We start from the raw sequence: 23,143 nt of genomic DNA, 5'->3' as shown, positions 1-23,143 counted from the left end.
CATCACCCTCCCCTGGCTCACTACTATGGTATTAACAAAGCCTGAGCTCAGGTGAGGAATGCTGATTCGTAGAATCACAGACTAGTAGAGTTGGAAGGGGCCGGAGGGCCATCAGGTCCAAGCCCCCACTCAGTGCAGGACTCCCAGTTAAACCATCCCTCCCAGATGGTTCTCTAGTGTGGGAGAGCCCACAACCTCCCTGGGTCATTGGTTCCATTGTCATACTGCTCCTGGACTCAGGAAATGCTTCCTGATATCTAGTCAGAACCTGCTTCCTGTAACTTGGGACGATTATTCCATGTCCTGCATTCTGGGATGATCAAGAAGAGATTCTGTCCTTCCTGTTTGAGACACCCTTTCAAGTACTATCTGCCCTCAGTCTTCTCTTCTCAAGACTGAACGTGCCCAGTTCTTTCAATCTCTCCACACAGGCGTTTGTTTCCAGTGTCTGGATCATTCTTGTTGCCCTCCTCTGAACCTTTTCCAACTTGTCTGCACCTTTCTTCAACTGTGGTGCTCAGAACTGGATACAATACTGCAGATGAGGCCTAACGAATGCTGAGTAAAATGGAATTAGTACTTCACATGATTTGGAAGTGATACTTCTATTAATGCAGTCTAAACAGCATTTGCCCTTTCTGCAGCCACATCACATTGTTGACTTATATTCAGCTTGTGATCTACAACAAGTGCAAGAGCCTTCTCACTTACAGTATTGTTGTGTCAAGTACTCTCCATCTGTAATTGTTGGTTCGCTTTTCCTAGGTGTGGAATGTGCCATTTGTCCCCTTTGAGTTTCATTCTGTTGTTTTCAGCCCAGAGCTCCAACCTATCAAGATCACCTTGAATCTTCTTACTGTCTTCCAGGAAATTGGCTCCCCCACCCAGTTTGGTGCCATCTACACATCTGATAATCGTTCCCTGCACTTCCTCATCCAAAGCATTAATAAAAATGTTGAAGCACTCTGGGTCCAGGACTGAACCCTGAGGCACCCCACTTATTACCTCTCCTCAGTTTGGGGAGCTGCTGTTCTTTCTGAAAAAAAGGCTTCATAATCACATTTGAGAGGAAAGATATTTGCTCGAAACAAACTGGGAATGATAAGTTCATAAGCCCTGGAGCACAAAGACCTGCTCATCCATAGGTATGCTGGGCAACCTGGAATTTCCTTCTAGTAACACTGTCGCGTAGATTCTCTCACAGTGATACGGCACAACAGGAACCTATTTCTTTAGTCAGATCCACCACTTTCTATGCATGAATGCATGAGAGCCACACGTCCCCACAGGTATACGAATGGCGTCCTCTGACAGGCACACTTCAACATGAAGCACGCGCACACAATAAGTCCCAGTCCAAGCGCAAGGTCAGTAAAAAGCATGACTCCTAGTCTTGTGAGGAAATCAGATTGCATGTTTTTCTGGAACTCGGCGCCTGTTGTGCTGGTCATGAAAGACTGGTGATGAAAACGACTCTGGCACCTTATGCAAAGAGATGCTTCTGGACTAGGAGGCAGAAAAGGGCTATATAGAAGTGGTGACAAGCATGTGATCTTGGTTAAGATCAGCACAATCTGAACTGTGGATGAATTCTTTTGCCAGAACTCCATCACAGGAAGCCATCCAGCTACAAGTGCCCATGTTTAGAAGAGGCTTTCTGGCCTATAACCAAGTATTGGGCAGAAAGTCAAATGGGAGCTACTTGTGTATGATGTCCCAGCCTGAGCTAGAAACCAGGGTGGTTCACATGCAGCTGAGCCACCCAAGCTACTAATTAGCTGCCGGGGAGAGGAAGTGGCAAGCTTGGATTCAGTCCCCTGCCCCTCTTTCCCTGATGGATAGCTGATCATCAAGCTCCCAGCTTCGGTCACTGAGTTACATGCAACCTATTGAGCTACTGCTGTATGCTTGTATTGCTGGACAGGTTTGGGTATGTCCCAGTGATTCAGCCTAATCTATGTTGCAGGGTTATAGTGAGCAAAAAATGAGTTATCCTGATTTACTGATGGGAAGTAAGACACATACAATAGTGTGAGCCTCCAAAATTTAAAACACAAGCCTGGTGATTCAGGCTAAAGTTCCACTGAGCTGAGCATCTGCCTCCCACAGCGGTCAACCAAAGGCTCATGTGGGCAAAAGGTCATGTAGCTTTTGCAGAGCTATCAACACTACACAGTGCCATGGCTTTCCTTCCTGTTTGGCTCCATCATAATCTTTAAAATGACCACCCCTTAATGTCAAGACACTATCATGAATTTAGCTGTCCTTCAAAGCAACATCAACTACAAGGAAGTTTGGAAGATTTCCTACATCTCACGTTATTCCTACATAACTGACTCCAGGAATCAGCCTCTAGAACTGCAAACTGGAACTTCTGACAAGCAATATCTCAGGGCTTCAGAATTCGGCATTTGCCAAGACTCTTGGCCGAGCAGGGGCACCCTCCTGCCCCCTGGAATATCTTAGCCCTATTGTTGCTCCCCCTTCATATCACTGCCTCTTGACCTGTGTCAGCATCTGTGAAGTGATGCAGCTCCCCCTGGGGGCCTGACAGAAAGGGCAGCCAGCTATACCTTGCAAGTACTTGCAGAATTAGCATCAAATCTGTGGGTGCTTGCAGGGTTGGGACCACTGCAATCTTGCAGACCAGCTACAAGCTTTCCAGTCTTGCTTACTTTGCAGCAGCAATGAAAGCTTTTGTGATTGTTGCTTTACATCCCTGACTTCCCTTCCACCTCCTATCCTGCAATGTCTTCACTCCTGTTTGGACTCCTGCCTGCTCTTGACTTTTCTTTCACCTCTGGTTCTGTCATAACATTGCTGGCATATGACCCTTGCCGCCTGCTGCTGCTGCTGCTTTTGGTTCCAGCCCTACTGCATCTTGCCAAATGTCTCCCTTTGCCTGAGACAGCCTTGGTCCTTCTACCTCTATCACTCTGCAGCCCAAGATTCCAGCTGAGGATGCTTGCTGCTTTTGTCTCAAGCTGGCAACCTGCAGAACAATTGTGGCAGCAATGAGGCACAAGAGTGGCCCCTTATCACCTTGCTTGCTCCTTTGTTTTTGGGCAGGGGTACTGAATGGGCACCAAGTGAGTAACAGCAATAAAACGGAGGAAGAACTGGGCCCATTTGTGGAGGAGGCCTTGTAAAGGGCCCCTTGCGCAAGAGCCTCGGGAATCCTGGGCCAGCACTGTAACTGCTATGCCAAGTACCTCTTGCATCCTGCCCCAGAACTGATAGCAGACAGCAGCTCAAACCAAGGCACATTCAAATGCCAGCACCTCCCATTGCAGAAACCAGTTACTTTTTTCCTCCTGGATGCTGCAGAATGACCCCACCTATTTCGTTCACTGTCTTCTTCAAGGACTTGCAGCTAAACACAAAAAGTGGCTCTGTCCACAAAGAAGCTCTCCTAGCTAAAACGCCATCAACAGAGGGAATGTCTGCTGCAACAACCCAGTCCTGAAGCACTAATATTGTACGTTGAGGCGACAAGTATTTCTCATTCATGATCCAACTAGGCAGGTGGAGGGGCCATTTGCAACTGCAGCCGAGGTGCACAAGCGCTATCAGAGCATCACGGGAACACCACAAGCACCTTGCACATCCATCAGTTACTTCTGCATCTGTGATGTGCACTCTTCTTGGGAGAGCACATGTAAGTATTCCTTTAAGTGGTCTTTGGAGTTCGACGCCCTGTTCTAATTTACCTTCCCATTACACTGTTCCTTGCTTACACAAAGAGAGAGTATTTGTTTCCTGGACATTTGCCATACTTTAGAAATCTGGCTAAATGGTTATTTTGCTGAATGAAAAATGGAAAGTGACATATAGGTGAGGTTGTGGGGGAGGGGGGGCTTCAGTTGCTGATTCAGATGCATTTTGGGTTCCGGATCTCTTTGAAATATATGAGTTTATTAAACCAAAGTGGACTGTGCCTGGGAGCAACAAATTAAGAGAAGGCCATTAATCTTTGGTGGGGAAGGGAGAGGAACACAGTGGAGTAAGATGAGTTGCCCTTCCAGCACCAGCCTGAAGGTGGCAGCATTAACATTCTATACAGTCCCACAGACACTGACGCTGGCATTAAAAGATGGATGTGATTTTGCCTGCAAATAAGATAGTAAATAGTTACAGATAAGAGCTGTCCACACCTTTCCCATGTGAACTGTGGTTATAAGAAAAGAAAATAATCATTGACTGTACAAGCACATACATATTTCTCTGAGCTACTAACTTTAGTTTGGCTCAATGGCATGGAAGAAAAAACACAACTGTATAAAACTAAGCATAAGGCTGCATCTGCACAGCAGTTCTAAAGGAAAACAAGGGGGTATCTAAAACACACAGATCTCTGACTTCAACCCATGCCAGACCAATCCAGTCCTAGTAGAGCACACGCATGCACACATACAAATACAATCGGGAAATATGCCGAGGACACTTGCAAGACTTGCTGGCAGCATGCTTTGAAGCTTTACTGCCAGGTAGTTTTGCTGTTCCAGCCCAACAGGAACGTGGAAAGTGCAGTCACACAGTTTACCACTCGTTCCCTTGCCTGAGTGTCAAGGCTGGGAGGCCCCAGTGCGCTAGGAGTGGCTCCGATGCCAGCAGGACAGTGTTGCCGCACCAGCCGGCACCCAGCTTGTAGGGAGCTATCCATGGTGCTGAAGCAAGCAATGGGATGAGGTTCAGCACCATGGCAGTTCCTTTAACCCCCAGGGTGGGTGTATCGCTTCCACTGCCTCACTGACACTTGAGCCCCCAGCCTCCACTTCCAGCCATTGTGAGAGAGGCAAGCTATACCATGCACCTTCTTAGCATTCCTATAGAGGCAATGCCCTGCCAGGGACTTCTCTGTCCCTTTAAAGAAAGGGTGAGGGGCCACTGGGCCACACATAGCACAAGGAACTCCCAGTCCAGCTCCTGCATTAACTCCAAGCATCCTGGAAAGAGGCATTTTCCCAACCCTCAGTCCAAGCGTTCTCCCACTAATGCTGTGATGGGAAAAAATCACACCCACCCACTGCAGGCAGGTTTTTAAAAAATAGTTTGACAGCACGGGGGAAAGGGCCATTGTAAGGCAGGGGGTCAGTATGTGAGTGTGTGGGGTACCTTGGCCCAGTCCAGGCAGAGCTTCCGGGCAGCCACAGAGCCAAGCGCAGAAGAGCAGGGGGAACGGGGTGACAGGAGGCTGGACAATTCAGCTCGGCTTGGCCTTTCACGGCCTGGGAACAGGGAGGGGAGAGGCACTGGGTCCGACACTGCTAATCCTCCTCCACTGAGAGACTCAACCTCAGCACTAGTGCCTCTGGATCAGTCAGGGCATCTCCTCAGCATCTGGGCAGCAGGGGAAGGGTTGTGTGGAAAAAGGTGTGCAAGGGATGTCTCCTTGGGCCAGATGTCAGCAAGAGGGCAGGAGAGAAAGGTCCAGTCCAACACAGCTGCAGGCTGAGGGGGTTGCTCCTTGTCTGCACCCAGTTCCCAGAATTGAAAGCTGGGAAGTTTCTCAGAGCCTTTGCTGGAGACCACAGAATGTCACCTGGAAAAGTTTCCAGGCACCTGGGGATCTACCAGTGTGGAGGTGAGACTGTTGGTGAGCACTGAATTCAGGGGGGGCTGAGCTCAGGATTTATGGACTATGCTCAAAGAGGTACAGAGGCCTCCCTGACAGGCTGGACCTGCAGGCTTTGATTGTCTCCAGCAGAACTGTGGACTCTACATGGCATCACTTCAGTAAAGGGCTTCTAAGGTGACTCCAGAGGTGCTTGCTGGAGGTCGAGGCACAACAGTGTGTCTAACATGGCTGTGTGTGCATGTCTGAATGGCATCTGTGCAATTATCTCAGGGCCACATGCCAGCAAAGTGTGTGGATACATCCCAAAATGTGAGCCAAACGTAGGCATACAGTACCAATGGGTCATGGAGGACCCCACACAGTGGACAAATTGAAGTTCATCTCACAAGCTTTTATTGACATTGGTGCTAAATGGAATTTGTGTCACAGTGACAGGGACAGGTTCCAGGAGTGTAGCGATATCAATCAAGGACATTTTGAACTCCGAAGAATCTAAACATGATCCGTTCAGTACTATATGATCAATACTTTTGGCCCACCCTGTATATGAGCATCCCAAGTGAAGGGGGAAAAACATATTCTACAATTTATCTATGAAATTGTGATCACTGCTGTTCAGTCATTTTGGCATTGCACACGTGCCTTTTTTTCCATGGCCATGTAAACTGATTTCCAAAAAGCTCTATCTCTCTTGACTACCCATATATGCATGCACACACACACCCCGGCACCCTGTGTTGAGCCCTTGAGATGTCTTACTTTTGGAGAGCCATGGCACTCAAAGCAGATTTCTCATTGAAGTGCAAGCTGCTAAGAGCACAAGAAATCACTGAGCCCACACTTGTTTCAAGTATTCAGACATGCTTCTGATTTGAGGTTTTTGTTTTTTTTTAAGGGAAAAGAGAAATTACAAATAAAAGAATTTAACAGGAGTGACATTTTGCTTTCCTGCTTCATTCAGGCCATGCCACAGCTGCGGCTGCCACTGGAACCATGTAATGGAATTCCTACGGCACCGCTGCATATGGCATCCACATCCATCCATCACATCCGCTCTGAGCATGAGTGATGTTCCCCAGCGCTGCAAGGGAAATGCAGCCTGAGCTGCCATCCCGCTGGCTGCAACTCATCAAGCATCTCATGTGGGAAAGGCACTGCCGGCATCAGATAGTGTGATTTGGGCGAGCGGATGGGGAGGCAGCAATGGAGCAAGGAAGGTTAAAGGCACGATCCTGGGCATGTTTGGAAAGAGGAGAGAAAAAGGCTGGGGAATGCTGGGAGTTGTAGGACTTTTTTCTGCTTAAATGAATTGCATCCGAAAGGACTGTTCCAAGATAAACTCTGATCCTAAGCACACTTGGAAATAAGTTCCGTCGACATCAGCAGCATTTACTTTCAAGTAAATGTGGTTAGCATCTTGGAATAAGGATGGTGAAAGGGCAGGAACCAATGGAATTGCTAATGCCTTCTGCTGAGATACAGTAAAGGGGTTACTTGATAAACATTTTTCTCCCTCTGTGAAGAAGACATTGACTTTGACAAGGGAGAAGCTTCAACCATGAATCTTTGCGCAAATTGTGGCCTTGCAGCCAAACCTATTTCACAGGGTTGTTGTGAGGTGTAACATGTACTTGCATGATACCTGCTTTTGTACACAAAAGCCTGCTATAAAAATTACAATGAGGAGTGGATAAATGTTCAGGGTTGCCCAGAATGACTAAGGGTTCAGCTCCAATGCACTGGTTGAAGAACCTTAATAAGAAAAACCTTTCACAGTTTGCAGAGCAATTCTAAGGGGGATGAAAGAAGTGAAGTTTCAGAGCAGAGCTGCAAGGGTTAGCATTTTGCCATTGGAAATAATTCGATCTTTGAATGCCTCTTATACTAGTTTTGTGCACATTTGGAATAAGTTGTATTTCATTTCTATGGCCTATGGCTAATGCAGTTTAGAAACTGAACAAACATTTAAGATAGTTATTTCTGAGCACTGCTATGCATTCGCCTTTGTTTGCATATATCGGCTCAGCACAGAATGAGTAACCAATGCTACTTCCCCAGCTGGGAATGCCTAGCATTTGCCTCTTGGCATTGGCACCCCAGCGCATCTGGAGGGCACCAGATTGGGGCAGCCTGCCTTGGGGCAATGCTTACGCGCCCATTTTACAGAAAGCAACCTCCAGTCAGGAAAGGCAAAGTGAGTTCCTTGAAGTGACAAGATACAGGGTCAGAGACAAGTACTGAAGTGTTCTTAATCTTCAAGGAAAGGGTCTAGAGACACAATAGCTGTGCTTTTATCAGAATGAGAAGGGCAATATTGGAGCTTTAATCTCATGTTTCTGTCTTTACCAGAAAGAGAACACTATTGTCTGCTGTGAAAAAAAATCAGCAGGATTTAATTCCCATTAAATCAATTTATTAAAGCTTAATTTGCATGAAATTAAATTCAGCCCCCATTCAAAGAGCCTTCACTCCCCTAAATCATGCAGCACTGGGAATTGAACATAGGCCTAATTAAAAACTTGGCTGGAGCCATGCCCGCCTATTCCCCTTGTACCACTCAGCAACTCTGACAGGAGCCCTGGGGCTCTGAAAACTTAATTTGCTTACTCAAGGGATCCTCCTTTCTACGCTGCCTCGCCGAATGGCCCGTCACATGGTTGCCACTTCGCTCACAGGATAACCATGACGGGCTATCAGTCCACCTTTCAAAATGGGTTTGAAGATGCCGTGACTTCAGAAAGAGAAGGATGTTGACTGCCCATACAGAGCAACTCCGCAGGCTTATTTTCACTGTAAGTATCTGATACCTTGTTAAGTGGGGGAGAAGCAGATCTTAAAATATGTGGGAGATAAAGACCACTGGGGTAGGGCGCTTTTCCTGGGATGGCTCTATTTTGGGATTGTACTGGGTGTTGTTTGCAGCTCTTTTTTTGCTTCTAAACTGGGGTCCTCTTCCTTTACACAAAAGACTCAGTCAGGGCCCATTTTCATCTTAGTGGGCAGCATTCCTCAGGGGTATCACTTCAGGGGTATCATAGAATAGTAGAGTTTTGAGAGGCCATGAAGACCATCGGGTCCAAACCACTGCTGTTGCAGGACACCATGTTACACCATCCCATTCAGGTGGCTGTCCAGGTTCTTTCTGATTGTCTCCAGTGTGGGAGAGCCCACCACCTCTCCAGGCAGCTGGCTCCACTGCTGTATTGCTCTGACAGTGAGGAAATTTTTCCTGATGTCCAGCCTGAATCTGGATTGTCACAACTTGAATTGATTATTCCATGTTCTACTCTCTGGCATCAGTAGAAAGAGATCTTGACCTTATTCTTTGTGACAGCCTTTGAAGTACTTATAGAGGGATATCATGTCCCCCCTCAGTCCCCCCTCTGACCTCAGTGCTGGGAATTGGAGCTATCTTAGGGGTCCCCCGGCAACACTTAAGGGCCTTAAAATTGTTCCCCCCATGATATGAATGGACAAATTTCTGGAAACATTTTCAGTGCAGATTAGCTTAATTTGCACAGGGCTATTTGCAGAGGAAACATTTGGTTTGCATCAGAAAATAATCTGGTGCCCTGGAACAGCAATGGGCAACTTGTAGCCCTCCAGAAGATGTGACCAACAGTTCCCATTATCCTCTCCACTGGTTTGGTGGCTAGAGTTGATGGGAGTCAGTGGCCAAGACATCTGGAGAGTCACAAGTTGCCCCTAGGGAGATCTAATGCAGCATGTTTATTACTTGCATTTAGTAAACAACAAAGTTAAACATGCACTGTAAGCATTTGACCTAAAAAGTTGGAAGAACACACTAAATGGCAGGATCTCATGCATATTTAGACAGGAAAATATCTTACCACTCTCAGGATTCTAGGACCTTTCCCTGTCTAAACATATATAGGATTGTATCGTTAAGTGCTATGCTATCTAAACACTTTACATTTTTAATTTAAAGACAATATAATGTACCTTTGTTATAGGCCCCTTATATGACCCTAAGACCGTTCAGAGGGCTATGGACATCCTCAACGGATTGCCCCCTGCATTAATTTTAAGAAACAATTAAGGTACTGGAAAATGTTGGCACATGAGCTAATTTGAGCCACCCAAAGAAACACGCGAAATAACTTATCTTTTTTGAGTTCAGCTCTGTTCTGCTAAGGTTTTTGGAGCAGCTTCAGTTTTGCTGTCATTAAGTATTAGCGCCATGTCGCACTGAGAGATAAATGTTACATGTGTACCCTCTCTTTTCTTTCATGAAGCCACCCTTCCCTTTTATCCTCACTACAACCCTGCAAGGTAGGATATCTCAGTTACATACCTGCATTCTCTCACATACTTGAAAGGGATAATCACTTGATAAACATTACTTACAACTGTAAATCTGCCAGGCTTCTCTAATATTGTATTTGCAGTTGGCACCCATTCATTTTTACTAATGTTCTGATTTAATGAAATGGAACATTTTCTGTGAAAAAATAAAAGACTAGATTTTTTCCCACACAACTTCACTAATAAGGCCTCAGGTGGGTTTCATATGCAATACTTGATGTTCTACTTCCAACTTCTCTTCCCCAAAGAGGAAAAGGCCGCCGGATGGAAGTGGAACATCACCCTCCCCTGGCTCACTACTATGGTATTAACAAAGCCTGAGCTCAGGTGAAGAATGCTGATTCGTAGAATCACAGACTAGTAGAGTTGGAAGGGGCCGGAGGGCCATCAGGTCCAAGCCCCCACTCAGTGCAGGACTCCCAGTTAAACCATCCCTCCCAGATGGTTCTCTAGTGTGGGAGAGCCCACAACCTCCCTGGGTCATTGGTTCCATTGTCATAGTGCTCCTGGACTCAGGAAATGCTTCCTGATATCTAGTCAGAACCTGCTTCCTGTAACTTGAGACAATTATTCCATGTCCTGCATTCTGGGATGATCAAAGAGAGATCCTGTCCTTCCTGTTTGAGCCACCCTTTCAAGTACTATCTGCCCTCAGTCTTCTCTTCTCAAGACTGAACATGCCCAGTTCTCTCAGTCTCTCCTCATAGGGCAGAACCGTACCTGTGTGTCACAGGCAGAGCACCTTTGAGGCAGCCAGGATGTCCTCAACAAAAAGGTGAGGGAAAGTCCCTTTTTGGCCCAAAGCTCCAACTTGCCTGTCACAGTGCTAGAGACCAGGCCAAATGGAAGAAGCGGCTTTGCAGTGGCACAGTTCCTTCTGTGATGGTGCTCAGTCTCCGAGGGCTGGCCTTCCATGGCTTTTTGCCAGCACAGTTAACGCACACTGCCACCCCTGGCACAGACGCAGGATACGGGCTGGCCGAGCGCCCCCCACCCAGCACACTCACCTCTTTGATCCTCTGTAGGAGAGGCAGCAGCCAGTCCTTGTTGACCTCACAGTGACTGTCGAGAAAGGTCAGAACACCTGCCTGTGCCACGTCTGCTCCTCGAATGCGGGACCGGATCAAACCTGTTAAGGTGTACACAAACTCAGGTCCATGTGGTTGCCTTGAACATCTAAGCAAAAAATTATTTGTGAACCAGGCATGCCCACCGAAAACCCCTCTGTAAGCACATGTGCTCCTTCCATCCTTTTCATTTCCAAGCCCTGCCTTAACAGGCCATGTCATGCTGCAACCCGATGCATATTTAGACAAGAAAAGGGTCCGAGAGCTTCCAGCATTCCGTCGCAATCCCTTGGCCCAGGAATGCTGGGAACTGCAGGTACGTTTCCTGTCTAAGCATGTGTAGGATTGCACTCACTGTGTGCAACCAAGAAGTGCTTCCTCCTTCCAGAACTTCTTAGCAATGTCAGAAATGCAGATACAGAATTTGTATCCTATAAACAATGCATGGCTGTTGCACACATACTTTGTTCAGATAATTCTTTTGGTTATCACTAGGGAAAAAAGAGACAATAATTATATAAATCATGGAAGTGTTTAGGCAGCTCCTGAGGAATCAAATACACAACTCAATTGCCACCCAACTTTAGCCTAAAACATCTGTACCAAATTTAGGGCTTCTGCCTTTAGTGAAACACACAAAATCTCCAAAGGGAAGCCAGATTTGTTTCTGTGGAAAGCACTGACATGTCTTTGTGGTGTGAACTGCAAGCCCCCCATACCAAGTCCTGAACACAGTTTTGTAAAGAAGGTGGCAATTGTTCCTGATGAGGAAAGAGAAAGCAAGTATTTCACTACTGCCATTACGTCTTCAACATTAGTGTCCACCTTTTTTGTTCTGCGGCAACTCTGCAGCTTCGCCCTGGACCAACAGCCTAACTGGGGAATTGTAGATTCCGAACAGATTTGGTGGGTCATTCAGTACAGCCCACGCCCAAGGCAAGATATCCTATACCTCAGGTGTTCTCTATAAATCTTTGTTGAAACCTTTTCTGATAAACTTCTGAGGACTGCTGATTCCACAGTCTTCTTTGGGCGGCTTGTTCAATTAATAATATGATAATAGTTGCTTTACAGGCAGGCACTTTAATGTTACAACTCAGAGCTCTCGGAACAATTCAGTCAGTCCTTGATTCTCTTTCTAAGTGATTTCTACAATCGGACCAGCATAAAATCTGAGACAGGCTCATACTGAATTGTAAGATCAAAGTAGAATTTTCCTAAGTGCTACCAGGGGTCCACAGGCCACATTTGGAATGTTGAGAGTGTTGTGGGTGCTCTCACAAAATGGCTGCCACGGTAGAGCTTGCCCATTCAGAAAGGAGCTGAGCTTCAAATGATAAACCCACATTCATTACACAGAAGGCAAATGACTAAGGCTGAGAGACATGGGACTCTGAGGCATTCTTGAAAATAAATATTGTGTTGGAGGTTGACATTTCACTTTGCACCATGCTAGGCTCCCAGTTAATCTTTTCTTATTTTAAAAAAATAAGTAAAATAAACATGGGGGGCAGAAGTCTGGTGACATCAAGAAAGCTGTCTGTAGGCACAGTGGGCACCATGCTGGAAACTCCGGAATCAAACTTTAGACCACAGTGAATTTTCTAACTGAATTTGGGGGCCAAATTTTCATCATGCAGAGAACTTGCAAGGAGACTACGTTTGTTCACTCTCCAGTCATAATCCTGACAAAAATCCCACCCATCCCATTATGATATATAGACTTGGGAGGGGATCACCCCAAGGACCTTGAATTACTTTTTTAAAACCCCACCCAAATCCATGCAATTAAAGTCATATCTAGGCTGGCTTCCAGAAAAACTCCACAGGGTACTGTTACCCTGACGGTGTCGCTCGGAACTTTACCCACATACAGAGCTTGTTCATTCCATTTATGGTCTCCTGGGCCCAGCAATAGGCTTTGTCTCCATGCATCCATGTGCTATTGCTGGGAATATCTAATGGAGAAAACCATAAAACGAGCCTACTTTGCGTTGTGAGATGATCAACACCAATATTAAACCCTATGGAAGTTACACCTACCATTCAAAGTCAGTTTGGAACACTTTTTCTATGGGATCCACATCAGGAGAAGTGGTCCCAGTCTCAGGTCCAAGTCATTTATTTCAAGTTGAAAAGAAAAGTGTTCGGTTAGAGAAAGAGAGTGGTATGGTGGGGGTGAGAATGGTATGGAATGTCTTCTTGTCTGAGTCTACAACTTACAAAGTTATAATGATCAATTGTACATATCAGGCATTTTACTTGGAAAAAAGTCCACTAAAGCTTGGTAAGGCACAATGTCAAGTAAGGATGTCTGGAACCGCAGGCTTAGGGCACAATCCGATGCAGAGCTGAGATAGAAGCAGCCTTACAACTCCCAGCATGCTCCGGCCAGCCATGTTGGTTGGGGCATGCTGGGAGCTGCATGCCTTTTTTCTGTCCAAACATGCATAGGAGTGTGTCCTTTGTTACTGGGAGCATGCAAGATGGATTGGAAGATGCATCACTTTCCCCTGGATTAATTTCTCTATGTGGAACAAGGCACCAGCCCTGGCATTCAAAGGACATTGCAGCAACTGTGGGAGGAGCCTTATCAATGGAATGGAAGTCAGTGACTCAGCAGACTAGCACTTAATTTACAGCAGCATAATTAAGCCAGGATCTGACTCAGAAAGGCCCGGACTAGCCACCCTGCCTCTGCTCCTACTGGGGATGGCACACTCACAAACCTCTACATCTGAAACTTGTGATTCACTTCGCAAACGCTTTCTTTTTATTTATTTGTTCCACAAACAAAGGTTGGAAAATATTAATCTAGACTATGGTTTGCGGAGGGAAAATGAGCAGAGGGGTTTTCACTAATAGCCCCCTGAGCCTGCTCTGACAATATTCATCCTCTGTATGTATCTATTTAATCTTTAAAATACAATTTAATTAAATGTATTAAAAAAGATCCCAGAGAGGCAGCATGAGCTGATCTCATCTGTTTCGTTAGAACAAACAGCTTTAAAAAGAAGACCCCAGGCTTTGTTTTGCCTGTTCTAATTTTCTGGCTAATAAGCTGCAGCTGAGACTTGCTGGATATATTAATAGAGCAATCCCTTTAAAACTGAGGGGTATGTGTGTGTGTTGGGGGGGCTGTTTAGTTCAGACTGCCTCTGACCATCTTTACTAGCATTCACTCCTCCCAGAACCAATTTGAACTCAGAGCCATCGATCTTACGAGCACAGAAACGGATTCAAAGAACAAGCGTCATGCATGCCGAGTAGGTCTTGTAACTCTCCACTCAAGGCCAGCCAGCCTGGGTGGACAGGGGCCAGATGAAAGCCTGAAAGAACTTCCCTGCTATCCCTCCAGTACGATCTTGTAAGCAGAGGAGTCACTTGCCCAGAGGTTTTTCAGCTTTGCTAGTCACTAGCAGTCTATCGATCTGTCACATTTGTTTAGGCAGTACAGGCAGAGTAGCGGGGTTCCCCCATTCTTTGCAACAATCCTGTGAGGCAGGTTAGGTTAAGAGAAAAGGCTTGCGCAAGGTCAAGAAACAGGCTTCATGGCTGAGCAGAGATTTGACATCTCCAGGTGCCCTCTGTCCAAAGCCCAGCTGCACAACACCACCTAGGTCCCCCTAGAACAAGTCATGGAAGGTCTGCAGCCAGGACTAGATTTGCCTGGACTGTCAGGCTACAGATGCTTATGGAACCTGCTTCTCCGGGATCCCTCCTCACAGCTCCAGCTTAAGCCTTAGGAATCTTGCATACTGGACAAAAAAGGAAAGCATGTCCCATCTCACTTCCAGCCAGCACTACAACTCAGGCACAAGGAGAGAGGATATTTAGGCAGCTCTTCTCCCTCTCTTCCTGCGTTCCTTTCTCTGCTAGGAGTCACATGCCAGACAAGAAGAGTGGGAGCATCATCCTATGTTTACTTATGAGCAGCTCAGTTGGCCATTTGTGCTGGCATGAGTCCTGAAGGGAAAGGATGAAAGAAATGCAGGACATGAGTAATAAAGGGAAAAAGGCGAAGGAATACAAATGCTAGAAGCCCAAGTTCTGTTTTGCCTTCAGAGAAAATAAGGACCCAGAAACTTATGAGCAGAGAAAGGACAAACACACCAAAAAAATCCAAACTTTGATCTGCAGAAGGTTAGTCACATTAATCTGCAGTAAGCTCATCAGTTACCATGGCTAAGCAAAGACTGAAGGAAAATCTCAAGTTGTGGTCTTTAAAAAAAAAATGCATTCTGACACACACACTTTGGACATCCAGTTTGCCCCTTGAGGTCAATTCAGTGTTTTACCACAAACAAAATGCAAGTAGCTCACTATCAATTGTGAATAGTGCAAGGAGACTGTGATGGCCAGCTCTCTCTCCACAGTTAACACAGAAACTGGGACTGGGGAAGGGCAAAATGCTTTCCAGTTGCTGCCTCCCTTTACTTGGCTAAGTAACCTTAGAGGGACTTTTCTTGTATCTGAGTGAAATGTAATTTAGAACTTCCCGTCAAGTCAATATTGTAAAAATTTGTAATTTCTGAAGAATGCCTAGTGAGTCTTCCTCAATTTGGTGTCCGTGCTGGCTGGGGATGATGGGAATTTCAGTTCAGCACATCTGGAAGGTAATTGGTTAGAGGAGGCAGGTTTAGAGGAAGATGGGTGAGTTAGGAGTCTGTGGGAGGTCCACCAAATGGTCTGTAAGAGGCAGCATTGGGTATATTTTAGGAGTACTTGTGTTCCATTTTCCCTAATGTGAAGTAGCCCAGATTGGCAGAATTTGGTTACTGGCGGATGTTGATTTCACAGTACACTAACCTACGAAAATGAATTTCCAGCAGCAGTAATAGAAATTTCAGGTAGGCAAAGTAATAAAGGCTGCATGAAGACTAGGAATGTCAACAGATTAAAAGTTTTCCTTGAATAGAAAACTCATTTAACTCTTAGGCACTAACTGATTAATTTGCCAGTTAAAATCAATTGTACACTGTACAGAATATCTAAATAAGATAAGTTCCCCTTAACTAATAACACAAACAATTACTTTTTAAAAAGCCACCGTAAGCAAATTATCTCTGTCAAATGATGCCTACTTAGCAGCAAGTTTTCACAGCAGGCTAACCTGAATAGGAAGTGATGGAGAAACGCCCCTCCACTCGGCTCAACAATGGCCTCCCAGCAGTTGCTTCATCTCTGCACTACTGCAATAGGGAGGAAGAAGGAAGGCAGGGGTGAGCAAAATGTTGCTCTCCAGATGTTTTAGATCAACCACCAGCATTCTTGATCACTGGCAATACAGAGGGGCTTCTGGGAGTGAAGTCCAAACCATCTGGAGATCTACCTGATTCCCATCCAGCTTTAGGGTACCTGTGAGAGGAAGAGGCCTCATCTCATGATTACCCAATCTCATTTTTTCATCACACCTGGTTTCCACAAAAGCCTGGTGGGAAAGGACAGGTTGGAGTGTGCAAGTAAGGCAACATGGCCTCCATTCTCTGATGCCACTTCGGGCCTGATGCTCATGTTAGTCCACAACCATTGCAGCTACAACGCAGGCGCACAGGAACAGAATCCAGTCTGCTCCTTCTCCCCATGGCTACAGTGCCTTTTGCAGAACGGAGGCAATGCTGAGGAGGGGAGGAGCCCCAAAATGGCTGATCCCACCCGAGTCTGGCAGCCCAAGAAGTACTACTGCGGCAATTCCAATACCACCAGAATAACAAATCTGCCTGCCTACCTGGATTCTTGAAAGGAAGCTGGTGGGAAAGGGCAGACTCAAAGACAGTAGGAAGAAGATGGTCTTCCAGTCAAGAAGGATGATAGGCAGCATACAGAAGATGTGGAAGTTCCAGCATTATCTACTGCACTTAACCTCTTGTCCCTATTTCTGGGAGAATGCCTCATCTGTCATGGATTATTTACTAGCACTTTACAACAATGCCATACACCTATTCTATTTCATAAGGAATGTATCAAAACCAGCAATTCATTTGCTCTCCCTGAAAAATTCAGATTTCAGCTAACACAAAATGGCTGCACACAGGAGTCTAGCCAAACCTAAGCACTGGGGGTGTGAACCTCAAGCTAGATCATAGCCAGTCTTTTAAACTCAGTGCCTAACCTGTATCAGAAATGAACCAAACTGAAATTCTCAGCCATCTGCATCAACCTTCCTGAAGAAGTACAGCAATGTCCAACACACAGAGAGGGCCATGTTGTGTCCGCTTGCCCCTGTAGCTGGTAAAAATGACAAGGTGGCAGTCCAGTTCGGCCCCACTGCCATGATTCACCCTTAACTCAAGGATTCAAACCCAGTCATCTAAGAAATAAGTACTCAAACCTGTGGGATGGATTGACAAATTGGTCAGTTTTGGTGTTTCCCCCATTCATTTTTTTTAATCTCAAGTTTTTCTCCAACACAAATATGAAGAAATTTCCCCATTTTGTTAAATTCATCTTAAAAGCAATCTGAAACAAAATCCTCTCTCATCCCCAATGAACACTGAGATTCTAAGAGGACACGATGAGTACGAGACTGTTGCTCCTGATAAAACATGCAACCCCTTTTCAGTGATACTTAGAGGATGTAATCTGCAGAACAGGGCAGAACAGTCCATCCATTCAGAGATAATGCAGAAAGTATTGTCCTTATTCTGATTGTGGTTTGGGGTGAAGGATTATCGACATCATGTCGTTGTCGTCATCATCATCATCATCTCTGCATATCACCCCAAAGCCAAAGCTCTGAGCAGTTTACACAGGTTTAAAACCTTTAAAATGCAATATAAAACATACTATTAAGAAAACAAAATAGGACCACCCCACACCTTCATATTTGCTGTCAAATGTGTCAGAACTGAGGAAAATCTTAACTTGGCACTGAAAGAATGATAATTTTGATGCCAGGAGGACTTCAGTAAGAAGAAGGCTCCACAACAGACTGGTCATGACACAGAAGGACCCCTCCTTTGTTGCTACCCCCCAATATCCCTTGCAAGGATGTACTGGAAGTAAGATCGCAAATGATGAACATGGTAGTTAGGCTTTTATCAGAAGAGGTGTTCCATCAGGAATTTTAGTCCAAAGGAATTGCAGTCACTGCAATCAATCTGGCTGCCTGATTTTGCAGAAACTGAAGCTTCTGAACCACCATCCAGGGCAGCCCTGTGGAGAGTACATTTGTAATCTAACTGCAGTAAAGCAGTTATCTTTTCATCAGCTACGTGCTTTCTCTTTGGCTGGAACACTGAGCCAGTAAGAAGAATCCTGTACTAAAAATATGGCACAACTGAAGCCCCTGCCAAAGGGGCACCAAATAAGAGTAAAATAAAGGGGGGGGGAATGGTTGCTTATTGGGGTGGGGGCATCTTGTGGAGAACATTTTAAACCTTGAGAAAGGCTTTCTTTTCTACCAAAAGTGTTCAGCTATGGAAATATCAAGATATAATGGCTGCAAATGGCAAGATACAGTGGCTGCAAAGGTCACATTCATCCCAACATAGGGTCATTTTTCCATTAGTGTGTCATACAAAATAATGTTTGATCACCAAACAAGAGCGTCCTGATGTCACTTGGCTTCCTTGGCCTCACCTAGCCTAAGAAGGCCTTCAGGCTAGGGAAGAGAGACAGGTCACTGGTCCTTTTTCTGTGGGGACTCTTTGTGCTATTCCTTGGTGGGGTGAACTTCAGAACCAGTGCTGAGATTAGGCATGGCTGGGAAGGATGCACACCCCAGCAGGGCCCCACTGACATGAGTCCCAGGGCATGCTCCCACTCCTCACCATCACAACTTCCTTGCTCACCCACCTCTCACTCTGGTCTTGACAACAGTGGTGTGCAAGGGAGTCATGAGAGACGCCACTGTCTCCTTGCTCACCAGCCGATGGTCGAGCATGCAAGTGGTACCAATTATGAGAGGAGAAGGATGGGCGATAGCATTCGAAGACAATGGCAATAAGAAGGTGGATTCACTGAGCGACGTATGCGAAGGAGGGTGTCTTGCCCAAAGACCCCGAAAAACCTAAAGCCCCATCACTTAACTTGTTGACCTACAAAAATCATACAGGGGAGAGCAGTTCACTAAAAAGCGGGCAGTAATGTATAGGTGCTACATAAGCTGTGCTCCTTCGAATATTTCACTGCTTCACAGGGATATTCTGATGGTTGCCATAATTTTGTACCTTGCTTTACATTTACGTAAACCGGGAGAGGGAGACTATCACCATTTTAGTCTATTGTGAAGTCTCCCCTTCATAGTTTAGCCACGACGTTAGTTTCTTTTACACGGGACCCTCTTGACTTGTTACCTATGGTTTTAAATGGCCTCCATAAAAATAAATAAGCATTACACATATAAAATTAAGTGTCTATTGATTATTTAATCCAAGGCAAGCTTTAATGTGACAAAATTTATATCCTGCTGTGGGCTCAGATAACTTTTGCAGATTGCTAATTGTGATGGAATGTGACTTTGCTACTGGTTCAGACTGGCTCAGAGGCTCCTTGACAGGTAAGCAAGCTATAAAATTGGCCCAAATTGGAAGAGCTGTAATCCCAGCAGACACAGAACATCAGCTGAACTGGAAGAAAGAAACTCATTCAGTTTTTTGGTTTACAAGTCACCTCTGCTTTAGAAAGTGCAGCATAGCCTTTATTTGTCATCACAAAACCCATGTGAGGAGAAAATTACTATTATTTATGTATAGATGGGAAGCTCAAGCTGAGAAACAGAAGCATTTGTCTATGAATATTAAATGAATATTTAACTACAGTGGCATTTGAACCCAACCTCCTTTTATACACTAGCACAAAAGCAGTCAACTTTTCTGAGGTGGGGTGTGGACTATGGCCATATGAACAATTTGAGAAACAGCTGTACACACCACCACAAAATGGTTGCCATTCATGGTGTGGTGAGTCACAAAAGACAAGGCGAGGCTCAGCTTATGATCTATGAGTAAAGAACGCACAAGGAAAGATTGCTACACAGTGGAGGCTGAAGAGAGATCAGAGATGCAGAAAACACGACTTCTGTTTTAAAAGGAGGTCTTTGAGTGTTCATTTTGTATTTTCATATAACTAGGTTTGCATGTAATTCTGCAAAACAGCACTGAGCTTGATCTGCAAGCCTGCAGAATCCGTGCCTCTCAGAAGATGCTGCACTGGCCAGGCTCACAGGGAAGCAGCAGCAACACATTTTATTCCCAGGTTGTTGGTGTCTTCCGCTGCTCCCTCCCCTCTGAGCTTCACATCTCGCCTCACAGAAGCTGGAGAGCAACAAGATGAAGGAAGCCTTTCTTTGAATTTCTGTTTGAGAAATCCTCCAAAAATTTCTGAGAGGTGGGTTTCCCCATTAGTGTCAGTAGCATTTGGAGAGTCTTTCTTTTCTCCCCTCGAGACCCCTGTTGCCCCTAAGCATCAGCCTGCCCCCCCCTTGCTTCTTCCAGAATGACCCAGGCCCCCAGTCATTCCAGGTCCCTGAGGAACAGCAGGCTGGCACCAAAAATGGTGGCAACTAATACTCCACAAGGTGGCCTTCTTTTTTCTTTCGGGATAAGAAAGTGAAGAACCAGCTTGGCTTGGGGTGCATGTACAGCTGCATCCCATTACCAGACACATGAATATGTGCATCTTCCCTAGCACTTTAGCCGTTTGCTGATGTTCCTTCAACTTTGCTCTGTTTATGGCAATTAAACTAGCAAAGAATTTGAAGCCTGCTTCAGTTCTAAGGAAACGCTGAGTTGATGAATTCTGAGGATTTGTCTGGCTGTGTAATGCTGGGAGTCCAAGGACCGTTTTCTGGCCCAAACTTGCAGGGGATTACATGCTTAAGGAAACCGCATTTTAGTTTTCATTCTTTGCACTGACATCTGAAAGTTATTTCAGATGCATTTTTAGAATTGGATGGAATAGCGCTTATTTTGTTCATTTACTCATGAAAATATGTGAAAGAATGAACTTGTTACACAGTCTGAAAAAAACAAAAAGGTTGACAGGATCACCCTATAGACCACGTTGCCCGGTGGATGTGCCAGATGGTTGCCTCTTCTTGGAGCAATGGTCTCTACTGAATGAACACAGACTTTGAAGCTCTGCAAGGCTCTACGTCAGGTAGTTGTGTGCAAGGATACAAGCCTGCTATAAAGGAGCATACAAGCCAAGCACATTACACCCACAACAACCAAACAGAGCCATTTTTTAACTTTATAGCCTATCATTTTCCCTCTTCCCTCCCTTGTTACTCTTCTTTGTGGCTTGGCTGTGAAGCACTCACCTTCTCTTTTTCTGTTGCGTAAACATTTCACCTTGGGTAGCTTGATCAGCATACGGCAATCATCCGCTTTGAAAACACAAACAGAGATCCCAGGTTATTTCATTCCTTTCAGAGGCCTCAGGACAGCCACGTGGCAAGAGGGAGGACAGAAGGGACACATTACGGAGCTTGACAATGTGCACTTAACTCCCAGTGACACAACTGAAAAGGAGAAAGTGCCCATCAGGAAGTCAAGGAAGACCAGTGGTAACAACACAGGAGAACCTTGGCCCCTTCTATGCAAGCTCGACTTTTCAGCCCCGGGAAAGGTCACCACCGCACAGACACCAGCACACATGTTCTCCCCCATGCCCCCCATTTTCAGTCTCAAGTGAATCACTTACGATCATCACTGAAGTCGTCTACTAATATGATTTCATGCACCAGCCGTACAGGGGTTCGGTTCAGGACACTGGGGAATCACAAAAAGAGAACAAATGACCGCATTTCAGCAGAAAAATAAAACCCAGAAAATCGTGAGATGATGTTTTCCCTAGAGAAGTGACTGTTGGGGGCAATAACATACATACATACATACATATATATATATATATAACATAGCCCACATCAGCACTTAAGTGCAAGAACAAGAACTGCAATCCTACTTTACTGTATGAGGAAAAAAATAATCTCCACTGGAAAGTATCAGAAGCTGTTAGAGAGTAAGAAAAGTAAGAAGAGCCCTTCTGGATCAGACTAAGATCCACCTAGTCCAACACTGTGTCCAGATAGTGTCTAACCAGCTGCTTACAGGTAGCCTGCAAGCAAGACTTGAGTTCCACAGCACCCACGTACCCAAGTTCCCCAGCAAGTGGTATACACAGGCATGCTACTTCTGATCTGGAGATAGCATGCAAGCACCAGGACTACTAGCCATTGATAGCCTTCTCTCCATGAATTGAACCAATCCTTCTCTCCAGTCTCCAAACTGGTGGCTGAATCTTGGTTAAGTGAATTCCATAGTGTGACTTCCATAGTTATATGGAAATGTTATAATAATAATAATAATAATAATAATAATAATAATAATAATAGTGCAATTGAAGCAATACTTCCTTTCATCTGTCCTGACTCTCTCACTCTGACAGTATAGCATGGCAGTGGGCAGCCTGGTACCTTCCAGATATTTTGGACTACATCTCCCACAGTCCATTACCATTGGTCATGCTGGCTGGGGCTTATGGAATTTGCAATTCAAAACATTGGGGTAGCACCAGGTTATTTCTCCTGGTATAGCAGAGCAGACTTGTTGCTGACTATACCACTATAGCTTGGACTTTCAAATGAATACTATGTCAGGTTTGCCCCATTGTGCTCCCTGGGCATAGAATTTCCCCTCTACAATATGCAGAATATGCAGTAGCACCTTCTTGCTTGCTTCAACAAAGCAAGCTACTTAAATCCCCCTTTCCCATGTGATAATTAAGCAATCGGCTTACTTTTTGTCCCCTGATACAAGCAAATTTTATGTTGCCCGTCAAATCATTTCTCCACATTATTCCAGGGGAAGGCAACCTTTTGGAATGAGCCACCTGAGACACTGTCCTGGGCGCCACCACAACATGGCTGTTACAGGAGGCACCACGATGGACAAAAACCTGCCTGAAAGACTGAGTACAAAACAAAAGAGGGGCTGAGCTCCAGCAAACAAAACAACTGATCTGAACCCACAGTTTCCAGCATCCACTGAAAACTATTTCACAGCAAACCCAGTTGCTGGTGAAACGTGTCAATGGGAAGGGTCACCACAGGGACCCTGTTCATACCCCTGCAGTATTATTCTGGTCTCTCTGTTCTCTCTTTCTGAGATTTTCTGCATTCTCTGTTCTGGAGACCCAGCATCTGGGAGGACAGAATTCTGTGTATTCC

General features: G+C 45.4%; 1 protein-coding gene across 7 annotated transcripts in view; it reads right to left on the bottom strand.

Annotated features, from left to right (window-relative positions):
* The window catches only part of GALNT14 (polypeptide N-acetylgalactosaminyltransferase 14), a 301,246-nt gene that overhangs the window by 38,365 nt on the left and 239,738 nt on the right, over positions 1–23,143 (bottom strand). For all 7 annotated transcript variants that reach the window (XR_006415464.1, XM_044437167.1, XM_044437510.1 and 4 more), the window contains 3 exons: positions 21,619–21,686; positions 21,236–21,301; positions 10,912–11,033 (listed from right to left, as the gene is read on the bottom strand). Coding sequence is in view for 6 of the 7 variants with exons in the window: in XM_044437167.1 (XP_044293102.1) it covers positions 10,912–11,033; positions 21,236–21,301; positions 21,619–21,686 (256 nt within the window). In the remaining variant the exon portion in view is untranslated. The remainder of the gene's footprint in view (positions 1–10,911; positions 11,034–21,235; positions 21,302–21,618; positions 21,687–23,143) is intronic.

The sequence above is a fragment of the Varanus komodoensis genome, unplaced genomic scaffold (assembly GCF_004798865.1).
Source record: "Varanus komodoensis strain SLA01 unplaced genomic scaffold, ASM479886v1 scaffold1, whole genome shotgun sequence".
Classification (NCBI taxonomy): domain Eukaryota; kingdom Metazoa; phylum Chordata; class Lepidosauria; order Squamata; family Varanidae; genus Varanus; species Varanus komodoensis.
Note: the sequence above shows the minus strand (reverse complement) of the source record. Positions and strands in the feature narration are given on the sequence as shown.